General features: G+C 58.1%; 1 protein-coding gene across 1 annotated transcript; it reads left to right on the top strand.

Annotated features, from left to right (window-relative positions):
• The first annotated feature begins 1,066 nt into the window (after positions 1-1,066).
• NPTX1 (neuronal pentraxin 1) lies at positions 1,067-11,212 on the top strand. The gene is made up of 5 exons (XM_014863980.3): positions 1,067-1,678; positions 1,960-2,167; positions 4,309-4,553; positions 5,787-5,966; positions 6,750-11,212. Exons 1-5 carry the CDS (start codon positions 1,235-1,237, stop codon positions 6,969-6,971), a joined length of 1,299 nt encoding a protein of 432 aa, XP_014719466.3. The 5' UTR covers positions 1,067-1,234; the 3' UTR covers positions 6,972-11,212.
• Positions 11,213-11,541: the final 329 nt, after the last annotated feature.

Raw genomic sequence — 11,541 nt, 5'->3', positions numbered from 1 at the left:
GGGGGTGACCAGAGTAAAGGGCCATCGTGTGGATCTCCGCAGGTGCGACGTGCCCCCCGTCCCAAGGTCCAGGACGCCTCCTCATCTGCCACGCTGCACATGGGGTACAGAAAGCCCAACATGCACACGCGGACACACACACACGCACACACAGACATGGACACCCACGAATGCACCCAGACACGCACCCGGACACACACAGGCGTGCCCTAAGGCCTCAGAGATGGGAAGGCACTCAGGGAGCGCGGAAGGGTCCGCCCGCGGGGCCCGCCTCTCCAGGGGCTTCAAGGAGCGTCCAGCCCGGGCGGCGCCATCTGCCCGGAATCCGGCGGCCCTCTTGGCAGGAAAGGCTCGATCCGCTGGGGTCGCCTCGGAGAAGTGCCCGCTCGCCCCGCCTTCACGGGGTGGGGGCTGTCATTCCCTGGGGATGTTGCCGGGTCCCCAAAGCCCCGGAGCTGGGGTGGGGTAGGGGGCGCAGGAGAGCCAGGAACGAGGTCATGGGGAAGTCCCCAGAGCTAGGGTGTATAGCGGCTTTTCAACTCCGCACGGACATCTCAGAGACGTCGAGAGGCCCCGCGACCCCCTCTCCGGACTTAGCAGCGCCATGAGGCTCTGTGCCCCCGGCACGCGGGGGTCGACGATTGGGGTCCTTGGAGACCCGGCTGGGCCTCCAACGCCCCCGGCCCGGGCCCCGAGGGTGTTCAGTGCAGCCAAGCGAGTTGAGCTGAATTCCGTCTCTCGGGCCTGTCGTGGCCTCCCACCCGCCCAGACGGAGACCCAAAGGCGATTTGGGGACATCATGCAGGTGGCCCATCCTCGAGCCTGAGGCCGCGACCTGGCCCCCTACCCCGGGAGGGGGCAGGCAGGTGGGGGGATTAGGCGGAAGACGGAGGCTCTGCCAGGGGTGGGGGGAGGGAACAGAAGGAGGCTGCCCCACCGCGCGCCCTTGCTCCCCCAGCCGCGCCGCGGGCCCGGGCCGCAGACAATTAAAGCGGGATTCCTCCCCCGCTGACGTCGGCAGCGCCGAGGCCCCTCCCGCGGTGGCATAAAAGGCGCGGGCTCCGCAGCGCAGGCGGCAGTGGGGGCCGGACAGCGCGGCGGTGAGGACTGCGCGGCCGAGCAGCGCGGCGCCCAGAGTGCGGGCCGCCCGCCGAGCCCCAGCCGAGCCCCGGCCAAGCCGAGCCCCAGCCGAGCCGAGCCGGGCCCGGAGCGCCCGGTCCCAGCGCCCGCAGCCATGCCGGCCGGCCGCGCCGCGCGCACCTGTGCGCTGCTCGCCCTCTGCCTCCTGGGCAGCGGGGCCCAGGATTTCGGGCCGACGCGCTTCATCTGCACCTCGGTACCCGTGGACGCCGACATGTGCGCCGCGTCCGTGGCCGCCGGCGGCGCCGAGGAGCTCCGGAGCAACGTGCTGCAGCTCCGCGAGACCGTGCTGCAGCAGAAGGAGACCATCCTGAGCCAGAAGGAGACCATCCGCGAGCTGACCACCAAGCTGGGCCGCTGCGAGAGCCAGAGCACGCTGGACGCGGGCGCCGGCGAGGCCCGGACGGGCGGCGGCCGCAAGCAGCCCGGCTCCGGCAAGAACACCATGGGCGACCTGTCCCGGACGCCGGCCGCCGAGACGCTCAGCCAACTCGGGCAAACTTTGCAGTCGCTCAAAACCCGCCTGGAGAACCTCGAGGTCCGCGCGCGCCGCGGTTCCCCTTCGGGCTCTCGCGTCCCTCTGCCCTCCCCCATTACTGACCCGGCCCGACACCCCTCACCCCCGCCTCGACCGGGCACTCCTGCCCCGCTGGGGCCGCCCCGAGCCTGGGGGGCCCCACGGACGGCCGCTCGCCCGAGCTCCCCGCCAGGCCGCCCCCGCAGTCGCCCTGAGGGGACCGCGCCGCGGGCCTCCTCCCGGCACGGTCCCAGCTCTGCGCGTAACGCTGTGGTTTCCCCCCCGCCCTTGCACCCCCGCAGCAGTACAGCCGGCTCAATTCCTCCAGCCAGACCAACAGCCTCAAGGATCTGCTGCAGAGCAAGATCGATGACCTGGAGAGGCAGGTGCTGTCTCGGGTGAACACTCTGGAGGAAGGCAAGGGGGGCCCCAAGAACGACACCGAGGAGAGGGTCAAGATCGAGAGCGCCCTGACCTCCCTACACCAGCGGATCAGCGAGCTGGAGAAAGGTAAGGGGCATGGAGGGGAGCATGCTGCCTCCACCCTCTCCGCCAGTGGGATTCTGCCTGGGGTCCTGGCTTCCTGCATAGTTCAGCTCTGGCCCTGAACGGCTGCAGCTCCTCCACTCCTCTGGCCCCTTCTGCCCCCCCCCACCCCCGAATCTGGCCCCAGGTTCTGGGCTTCTAGTCAATGTTCCTGGCTGGGCTGGGCCGTCCTGGGCTCCGGACATCTCAGTGTAAGGGAAGAAGAGGAGGAAGGGATCACCTGGTGTCCTTCGCCCCTGCCCCCAGACACACTCACACTCACAGGATTTTTCCATGTCTGATTTGTTTAATCTTCAGTAACTTTGCACAGTAGCTGTGGCTGGCCCAAGCCCTCCCTGGCTGAAATAGCCTGCCTCTGGCCAGTCCCCATGCCCAGTAGAGAGCAGGGTTCAGGCCTGGGCTGGGTCCTACTGGTCCTTGGTAGATTTGGGCTCCTAGCAGGTTTCATCCCAGCTCCTTGGCGCCCCTGGCATCCTCTAGGGACCTCTGGGTTCTCCCCACCCCAACCTGAGCCCCCTGCTCGTGGTTTTCTCTTGCCGGAGCATCTCGTGAGCCCTGTGGTTCCCAGGTTGCCAACTCCTGCGGGCCCCAATCGTGCTGTGGGGTGCACAGATGAGCTTGAGTGGCTCAGCCTGGAAGTCGCAGAAACCAAACAAGGTTGTAAGGCTGGCGGGGGAGCACCCGGGCTCAGAGCAGGGCCACGTGACCCTTCTCCGACCGCAAAATGTGCCGGATGGATTTAAACAGTGCCATCTTAAGGCGTGTTATGTAACTGAAAAACAGATCAGGGGAAGGAGGGACGGGGGAGGGAAGGAGGGGAGATTGGGGAAATGAAAAACACCCCCTAGAGAGGCCAGGGGCTGGATCTGCTCCAGGAGCCGGGAACTGAGAGCCTGAGGCGGAGGGAGCGCTGAGGGGGCCAGCCCTGCTCTATTCCTGACACCTGGCTTAGAGGAAGGGGGAGGTTACTGGCCCAGCAGGATGCCTTCTAGAAATAATTCTTGGCCTGAGGGGCTGGTTTAGTGCTGGGCTGGCTGGCAGGCCCCAGTGCACATGGAGGAAGTGCAGCCACCGGCTGGTGGGTGTGTGTGTTCCCCGCTCCCAGCCTGGTGCCCGTTCCCTCTGCTGGGTTGGAATGTTTTCCTGGAGTCAGTCGCACCATGCCCAGGGCCACAGCCACAGTGTCTGTGTGGGTCGGGAGGGGGCAGGTGAGCGTTCCCTGGAGACATTGCTGGCAGGCAATGAATGGGTGCTGCGTCTATGGGGAGGCTGTTGGGCCAGGACCCTGATTTTTCAGGAAACACCCAGGAAGCTTGCCCTGAGAATGAGTGGCACAGTCCTCAAAGCAGTCACCTTGGGGGGCCTCTGGCTTGGGGCATGCTTCCTGCCTCCCTGCTGTCCTGCCCTCTTTGCAGGGCTCCAGACAGATTTTCCAGAAAAGCCTCAGAGGGACGACTTTCCCTCCTGTGGGGGGATAGGATTCTAGAAATAGCCAGAGTCCTCAGGGCTAGTTGGCTGGGTCAGATGAGTGACCAGGGGCTGCAGCATGTCCTGGCACCGAGGGAAGTGTGACGGGCGCCAGGGGCCTGGTTGTCTTGGGTGAAGAGCCTAGAGAAGAGAGTGGTTCTGAGCACTGTCAGCAGCCAGCATCCTGGAATCAGGTTGGGCCCCCAAAGGGGCTGCTCTCAGGCGAGCTAGCCTCCTTCTGAGTGGGGAGGAGATCGCCTTCCTGGGCGGCCACACCTTCAAGGGACAATTTACAGGATGTGCACTGACCCGTTCCCTACCCACCCACGGCAGAGCCCAGGTGCAGATGCTTACAGCCCACTGCGTCCCTCCCACTCCCATCCCAGCCTCCCCGGGGGCGGCGCCATGTGGGAGCCACACCAGGGATGCGAGGACCTTGGGTCAGCTTTTTCTGTCCTGGCTCTGTGCCCTGGGACAAGGTACTTGGCCTGGCTGAGCGTCCCTCTCAGCATCTATGGAATGGAGATGGACTCTGCTCTGTCTGTGTGACAGAGCTTGGTGGGGGCTGAATGGGCTTCAGACAGGGGCAAGGGCTTCACAGAGGTGCAGATGTCAGGGCTGTGTCCTGTCCTCCCCAGGTCAGAAAGACAACCGCCCTGGAGACAAGTTCCAGCTCACGTTCCCGTTACGGACCAACTACATGTATGCCAAGGTGAAGAAGAGCCTGCCGGAGATGTATGCCTTCACCGTGTGCATGTGGCTCAAGTCCAGCGCTGCGCCGGGGGTGGGCACGCCCTTCTCCTATGCTGTGCCCGGCCAGGCCAACGAACTGGTCCTCATCGAGTGGGGCAACAACCCCATGGAGATCCTCATCAACGACAAGGTAGAGCCCCCACCCATCTGGGCTTGCAGGACGGCAGGGTGAGGCCCCCTGGGGCCCCAGTCCATGTAGGCTGCTGGGGCAGGTCTGCGGTGGCATGGGACACATGGCCTCGGATGCTGCTGTGGCCCCCAGGAAGAGCACCTGCCAGGCAGGACTAAGGGACGTGGACGGTGAAGACCAGGAGAAATGGGGAGGGGCATCCATCCCACACAGGGGCCTCCCGGGGTGGGGGACAGAGAAGGGCGGTCTCATCTGGGGCCAATCCATCCGGCAGATCAAACCCGAACCCCTCCTCCCCCAACTGGCCTGGGAACTGGCTTTGCTCCTCCATATTTGGAGGACCACAGAGGCCCCGGGATGGTAAAGGTGCCCCTAGAGATTCTTCATGAGTCCAGATCTATCCTGCTTGACCCCCTATCCCTGGGACGAGGCCAGATCCAAGTGACCCTTTGGGGAAGGACAGCCTTTTCCCTCCAGGGAACCCTTCTCCACTTGGCCCTCCGTCAGCCGTGGATTAGCTGCCAGCTTTCAGACTCCCTCGTCTCTATGCCAGCGTTGGTAGTAAATGTCTAAAACTTGGGCTGGGAATCCAGTTCCAAGCCCTTGCTCTTGATGACTTGCCCAGAAAATGTTGTGCCTTTCTGGGTTTCATTTTGCCCAGGGTAAAAGGGTGTGAGGGTTCTTTTGTCTGCTGCACCATCCACCGTGCCTGGAATGTGAGAGGGTGGGTGAAAGCCCAGGTCCGAGGCTGGTCTGAGCTTTAAAAGGCATGGTGCCATCTTCCCGGGTGTCTCTCAGATTCTCTGCAAAGACCAGGCCGTTGTAGACCCAGAGGATCTGGCAATGAGAGATGGGGTGTTGGAGGAGAGAGACGAGGCCAGAAGGCAGCAGAGAAGTGCAACCCTAGGGATGGCTCCCTCCATCCCAGAGCCTGTTTTGTTGAGCAGCAAAGAGGGAGGAGGGCGAGTAGAAGGGAGGAGATGGTACATTCAGATCGATCTTAGGGGCCTCCTTGACAAAGCGTCACATTTCCTGTGTGACCCACCAATGGATGGGGCAACAGATGATAAAGTCCTGAGGGGCAGGGCTGCGAGAATTCAATAATGGCTCTTGATATTTATTTTGAATGTGGCGATAGGAAGAATAGCAGCTGAGCAATTAACTAGTGGTGATCATCCATCCTGAGCTGTGCCCTTGTACCCATCCTGTCCTGCGTATCATTCTCCTTCCCAGGTGGCCAAGCTGCCCTTTGTCATCAATGATGGGAAGTGGCACCACATCTGTATCACCTGGACCACCCGGGATGGGGTCTGGGAAGCCTACCAGGATGGCACCCAAGGTGGCAATGGCGAGAACCTGGCACCCTATCACCCCATCAAGCCACAAGGCGTGCTGGTGCTGGGCCAGGAGCAGGTACTGGCCATGGGGGCGGCAAGCGGGGAGGCCGGCTGTGGGGGAAGGAGCTCCAGAACCAGAGACCAGGCAGGAGGAAGGAGAGTTGGGGGATTGGGAGGGAGGGGGAGCGAGGAGGGAGTGGAGAGGGAGGTGATCTCCCCTGCTGAGGGAAACAAGTTATGCAGCAGTTTGGGTGAAGTCCCTGCTCTGAGTGGGCCTATACAGGAAATGCTGGCAGGAGGGGGCTTTGGTCTCAGTGCTTTCGATCCTGACAGCAACACTTTGTTTGGCATGGGAAGGCCAATTCGGCCTTTAGTGATGCATAATTTACTTCCTGGAAGTGGTTTGTTTCCCATTGGGCACCTGGGAGGGAGATGCAGGCAGGAGAGTCCCAGGCCTTCTGTTCCCATTGGGTGGCTGTTGCTGGCAGAGAGTGACATCTGAGTTCCTTGACTAGAAGTGGGGAAAGCGGGAGAGGCTCCCCCAAAGCCATGCTCCCATGGTTGTCTATGGCCCCAGCTGACCCCTCCCTCACTGGCCGAGGGACCGGCTGCAGGAGAGGCAGAGTCCAGAGGCCTCCAGGAGAAGCTCTATGTCCAGGGCAGAGGTGGCTAACATCATCCTTTTTCCTGGGTCCTTCATGGGGGGAACTGATGCATAGCTGAAGACCCAGAGACAAGGGGCAAAATGGTTCCTAGAGGTGGATATGAGAGCCCCGATGGAGGAGACACAGACACTTGCTCCCTGGGGATGCCCCCCCCCATGACCTCCTCCACCCTCATCCTCTGCTTTTCTCTGAAGGACACTCTGGGTGGTGGATTTGATGCCACTCAAGCATTCGTGGGTGAGCTCGCCCATTTCAACATCTGGGACCGCAAGCTGACACCTGGGGAGGTCTACAACCTGGCCACCTGCAGCACCAAGGCCCTTTCTGGCAACGTCATCGCCTGGTCTGAGTCCCACATTGAGATCTACGGCGGAGCCACCAAGTGGACATTCGAAGCCTGTCGCCAGATCAACTGAGGCTCCAGGCCTGGCTGAGCCTCCCGGCCGTCAGCCCCCGGCCCCCGCCCACCTCCCCCTGCTTGTGCGGTGATGATCGTCGTCTCTTCTCTCCCTTTCCCCAGGAATGACTCAAGGCCGTCGCCCTCGCACACGTGCACACGCACACGCATACGCACACAGCCTGGTTTTGTCCTCATGCACAGAAGCAGGCCCGGCTCCCATCTGTCCCTGAGGAGGTCCCACTTCTCACTAGGAGCCCCATGCTGCTTCTCAGGCATGGCCCGTCACCGCTAATGCAGGCGGCTGCAACATTTTGAACAATGCAGAAGTAGGTGAGAGGACTTGTGTGTGTGTGTGTGTGTGTGTGTGTGTCTCTGAGTGTGTGTCTCGGGGGAGGCCTTTTCTTTTAGGATGAGGTATTTCATTTCCTTCTTTCTTTGTGGCTTTGGGAAATCTCACGACTGGTCGAATATCTGTATCTGCCAACTTTGTTAGCTGCCTGTGTGCCTTGGGGCTGGTGCAACTTCTTCAGCAACGCATTTGTCTTTGTTTGTAAACCTTTTCCAGAGTGACATGTCTCTGCTACGGTCATGCGTCTCTTAATGACGGCGATATGTGCTGAGATGCGCCGTTAGGCAATATCGTCGTCGTGTGAACATCATAGTGTGCACTTACACAAACCTAGATGGTATAGCCTATGACACACCTAGGCTCTATGGTACTAATCTTATGGGACCATCGTTGTATATGCTGTTTGTCGTTGACTGAAACGTCATTATGTGGCGCATGACTGTGTTGATAAAATAAATGCTTTTTAGCAGTTTGTTCAAGGCTGGGCAAGCCTCTCCACAGAGAATTTCTATTTTGTAATAGAAGTGAATTCTCTCTGACCAGTCGAAGGCAGACAGTGTCCTGGGATGGCACCATGTGCTCAGAGGGGGCAGAGGAGGTAGGGCTGGCCTCAGGACAGGGCAATTCCCCCATCCCCTGCCTGTGCCCAGCCAGGGGCATCTGAGGGCAGCACTGGACCCCAGAGGCTGGCCTGAATGCCCAGCTTGGCTGGCTCTGGCCCAGGATCTCGTCTCTGCCCCTCAGCCTCCCACCTCCTCGCACCTCTCCTCCCTTTCAGTCTCTGACTGGTCCTGCCACCACACCAGTGCCCCTGTGAAAGGAGCATCACACTCGCAGCCCAGGAAGCCCAGACCCCAGGTCCCTCTCCTTTTGCCTCTGGCAGTGGGAGACCAGAGGCTTCAGTGGGTCGGCTCAAGAGAGGAGATTTTAGACAAGGAAGCCCATACTCTGATTAAGACCTATCCACACAGGGCCAGTGAGACTTGCACCTGACCAGTTGATGGGAAGGTCCGTGCTAATTCTGACAGCCATATTCTCCCACACACCTGGGCCAGGTGAGTTGGCTCAGCAAGTCCTCCCAGGGGCCAGGGCCTTTGGAGACCCCTCATGTGGAGCTGGGCATGGCCAGGCCGGGCCTGAAAGCCACTCCCCCATCTGACAGGGCTCCTGTCCTGCAGCAGCCCCAGCCTGTCACCAGCTGGTGACACTGAGACCTGACCAGTGTCCTGAAGCTTTGACGTTTTTTTTCTTCATGTAAAGTAACCATGTACATTCCCTTCTAGTCCTTCTGAGGCGGGGAGAAAAGTGTGTGTGTGTGTGTGTACGTGTGTGTATCTGTGTGTGCATGTGTGTTGAGTGAGAGAGAGGAGGAGTGCTGAGACGGATCATACCCAGAGGAGGGGGATCTCCCTCTTTGTCGCACCATCTGGGGGTCGAAAGCCCTGAGGGCACCCTGGGCTTTGTCACCAGGAGTCTAATTAGCAAAAGGCTGACGAGTCTTTCTAGAAATTCTACTGCACTGCCTGACTCATCTACAGCTGCAGACATTTCTTCAGGAGAAGCAGGTGCTTCCATCTTCTGTTCCTTCCAGGGGCACCTGTCTCCTTAAACGCAGGTCCATGTTGTATTGGAAACCTAGTGCATCTGTGTGTGTCTGTGTTGGTGTCTGTGTCGGTGTCCATGTGGGTGTCTGCACGGTACCCAGTCGCCGTTCTGCAATGCCTCCCTCTCGTTCAGAGGGTGTGGTCCAGGCGCCGCGCTGTGTGTTGTGGTTCAACAGTGGCTTTTTCTGAGACCATTGTGCTTTGTCAGAGCCCGTCGGGTTGTGGCATCTTTGGATCTGCAGGAATCTTCTCTGTTTGCATGTTCCTTGGGGTGGCGTGTCCCTTGCTCCCTCAGTTCGATGTGTGTTCCCCTGCCTGCATGGACTTCTCTGGTTCTGTGTTGTGTGCCAAGTGCCACTCATTGTTCTGTGACTATGTAGCCACTGAAAATGGCTGGGAAAACAAGTGTCGGGAGGAGGTCAAGAGAGAGAGATCAATTTCCCTCTCCCCCTCCCCACTCCCTAAACACACCAAGAAGTATTTTTAACGTGTAGGTTGAGAACAAGCCTAAACAACACCCGTGATTGGGAGAGAGCGAGAGCTTGGAGTCACCCCTCCACACCAGATCGGCCCCACCCCTCACTTCAGCCATCTTGGAGCTGTTGCGTAGGCAAGGCCCACAGCGTGCTAGGTGCTCTCCTGTCAGCACCTCCCACCAGCCCCTGCCGACCTACCGGACCCCAGACCACCTTCTGCCCAGCGCGGGCGCGGTGGGAGCTGTCCGTTCAGGACCACAAGCCATCCTCTGCCCTGACTAGAGATGGGCAGAGCATATCCCAGATGCTTATGCCTGTGTCCCTTCCGCCTCCCGACCCATTCACCTTCCTCACTCCCTCCCCTGATGCACCCATGTGCCAGGGGCAGAAGCTGACATTTAGCTCCCCCTCTGCCCCTAACTGGAGCCTGTGCCAAGCCCCTCGACTCCCTCACTGTGTTAACACTTGGCACTTTGCTGGCCCCGAGAAAGGTAGATGACACAGCCACAAATCGAATCCACATAGTTTCCATCTTCTCCTTAATCTGATTGATGTTCCCTCTTGCACTGAATAATACATGCCTATCTCAGGTAAGCCATTTTATAAAATAAGAAGATAAAAAAGCGCTGTCTCGACAGTGTTTGCTTTGCCGAGCTGGTGTCCCACAGCTCCCTGGGCGTCTTGAGGTGGGAGAGCTGCCGACAGAGGCTCTCCGGGCCCTCGGGGGCTTAGATCCCACTTGAATTGTAAGCCTTCTTGCTTTTGATAACACAGTATTATTTCTCTTACTGTAGAAGAAAAAGTTTATTACCAAACAAGAGTATTTTTATGAAAGAAAAGGACAAACCTATAAATTAACTCAACCTATATCTCCCTTGAAAATACTTTCAGGCTCCGCCAAAACATAGGACTCAAAGCTTGTATTTTGGAAGAAAGAGATACATTTTGTATGCTTTCTTTTCCTTTTGTAGATTCCCAGTTTGTTTTCTAAGACTGCAAAGATCACTTTGTCACCAGCCCTGGGACCTGAGACCAAGGGGGTGTCTTGTGGGCAGTGAAGGGGAGGGGAGAGGCTGGCATGAGGTTCCCAGTCATTCCAATGAGCTCCAAAGAGGGGCCACCTGTTCTCAAAGGCGTATTGGGGACCAGGATGTAAGCTTGGTCATTGGCGGTGGACCTTTTGTCTCGGAGCTGACTTGTTAAGTGGAATGCGTTGAGGACTTGATTATCAGTTCCAACTCTGGTAGAAGAAACTAGGGTTACGTATTATTAACATTAAGAGAATAGAATCCTTTGTAATCTTATGGCAACCAAAATGTGGCTTGAAGCAGCCATGGTTTCATCTCTTAAAACACAATGTATAAATTTATTCAACGAATGACAGGAAATGTATTGCTTCCCTGCACAGGGGACTGAAGTGCAATTTGCTGAAGGGGAACAAGTCATTGAGGAGAAACAAAGCCCAATACTTCAAGTCCCAATTTTGTCTTATTTGCCAAAAGAAAAGAAAAGAGAAAAACAACAACCACAAACCAACCCCCCTATGGTTGATATTGTTATAATGTATATACTGTATAATATGAAAGAAAATCGACGTATCTTACTTTTTCATTATTTGCTAACCAAAGCTGTACATTTTTCATATGATCTGCAGCCTTTTGGGTATCAAATGGGTCAAAACCATGGGACCTGCCACCTCCCATCAGCAATTCTGGAAATGCACTATTTCTACTGGTATTCTTGCTTTCTTTTTTTTTAATTTTCATTTTCTTGCTGAAACAACATGAATTGTTGAGTTTATTTTTACACAGTAAAGAGTGAAGAAAGACTAGTCTCCTTCCAATGTCTCTTCTTTTCTCAAGCTTGCACCTGCCATCTCCACCTGCTGGCCCATCCCGGGGGACCTCCCAGGGGACCCTCACCTGCAGGGAGATGCGTGCCTTGCATTTGCATTGCACTGTGCCTCAACCATCCCGCAGCCCTCCGATGACACTGGGAGTGACATTGGGACATCAGGGGCGGGGACCTTTCCAATTCACATGATGCAGCTGACACAGAGGCAAAGAGAGGCAAAGTGATTTCCCAACTCAGCAAGGCTCTGCCGAGCTTGGGGTGCAGAGTAGCTCCCCGTTCCTCACCTCGTCTGACGCCCCGCTC

The sequence above is a fragment of the Equus asinus genome, chromosome 13, assembly GCF_041296235.1.
Source record: "Equus asinus isolate D_3611 breed Donkey chromosome 13, EquAss-T2T_v2, whole genome shotgun sequence".
Classification (NCBI taxonomy): domain Eukaryota; kingdom Metazoa; phylum Chordata; class Mammalia; order Perissodactyla; family Equidae; genus Equus; species Equus asinus.
This window is presented reverse-complemented; position numbering and strand designations above follow the sequence as displayed.

Excerpts from the sequence above, each read along its gene's own strand:
- NPTX1 (XM_014863980.3), top strand. The coding sequence starts at position 1,235 with ATGCCGGCCGGCCGCGCCGCGCGCACCTGTGCGCTGCTCGCCCTCTGC. Across the intron at positions 1,679-1,959 it reads CCCGCCTGGAGAACCTCGAG|CAGTACAGCCGGCTCAATTC; the intron begins GTCCGCGCGCGC and ends GCACCCCCGCAG. Across the intron at positions 5,967-6,749 it reads TGGTGCTGGGCCAGGAGCAG|GACACTCTGGGTGGTGGATT; the intron begins GTACTGGCCATG and ends TTTTCTCTGAAG.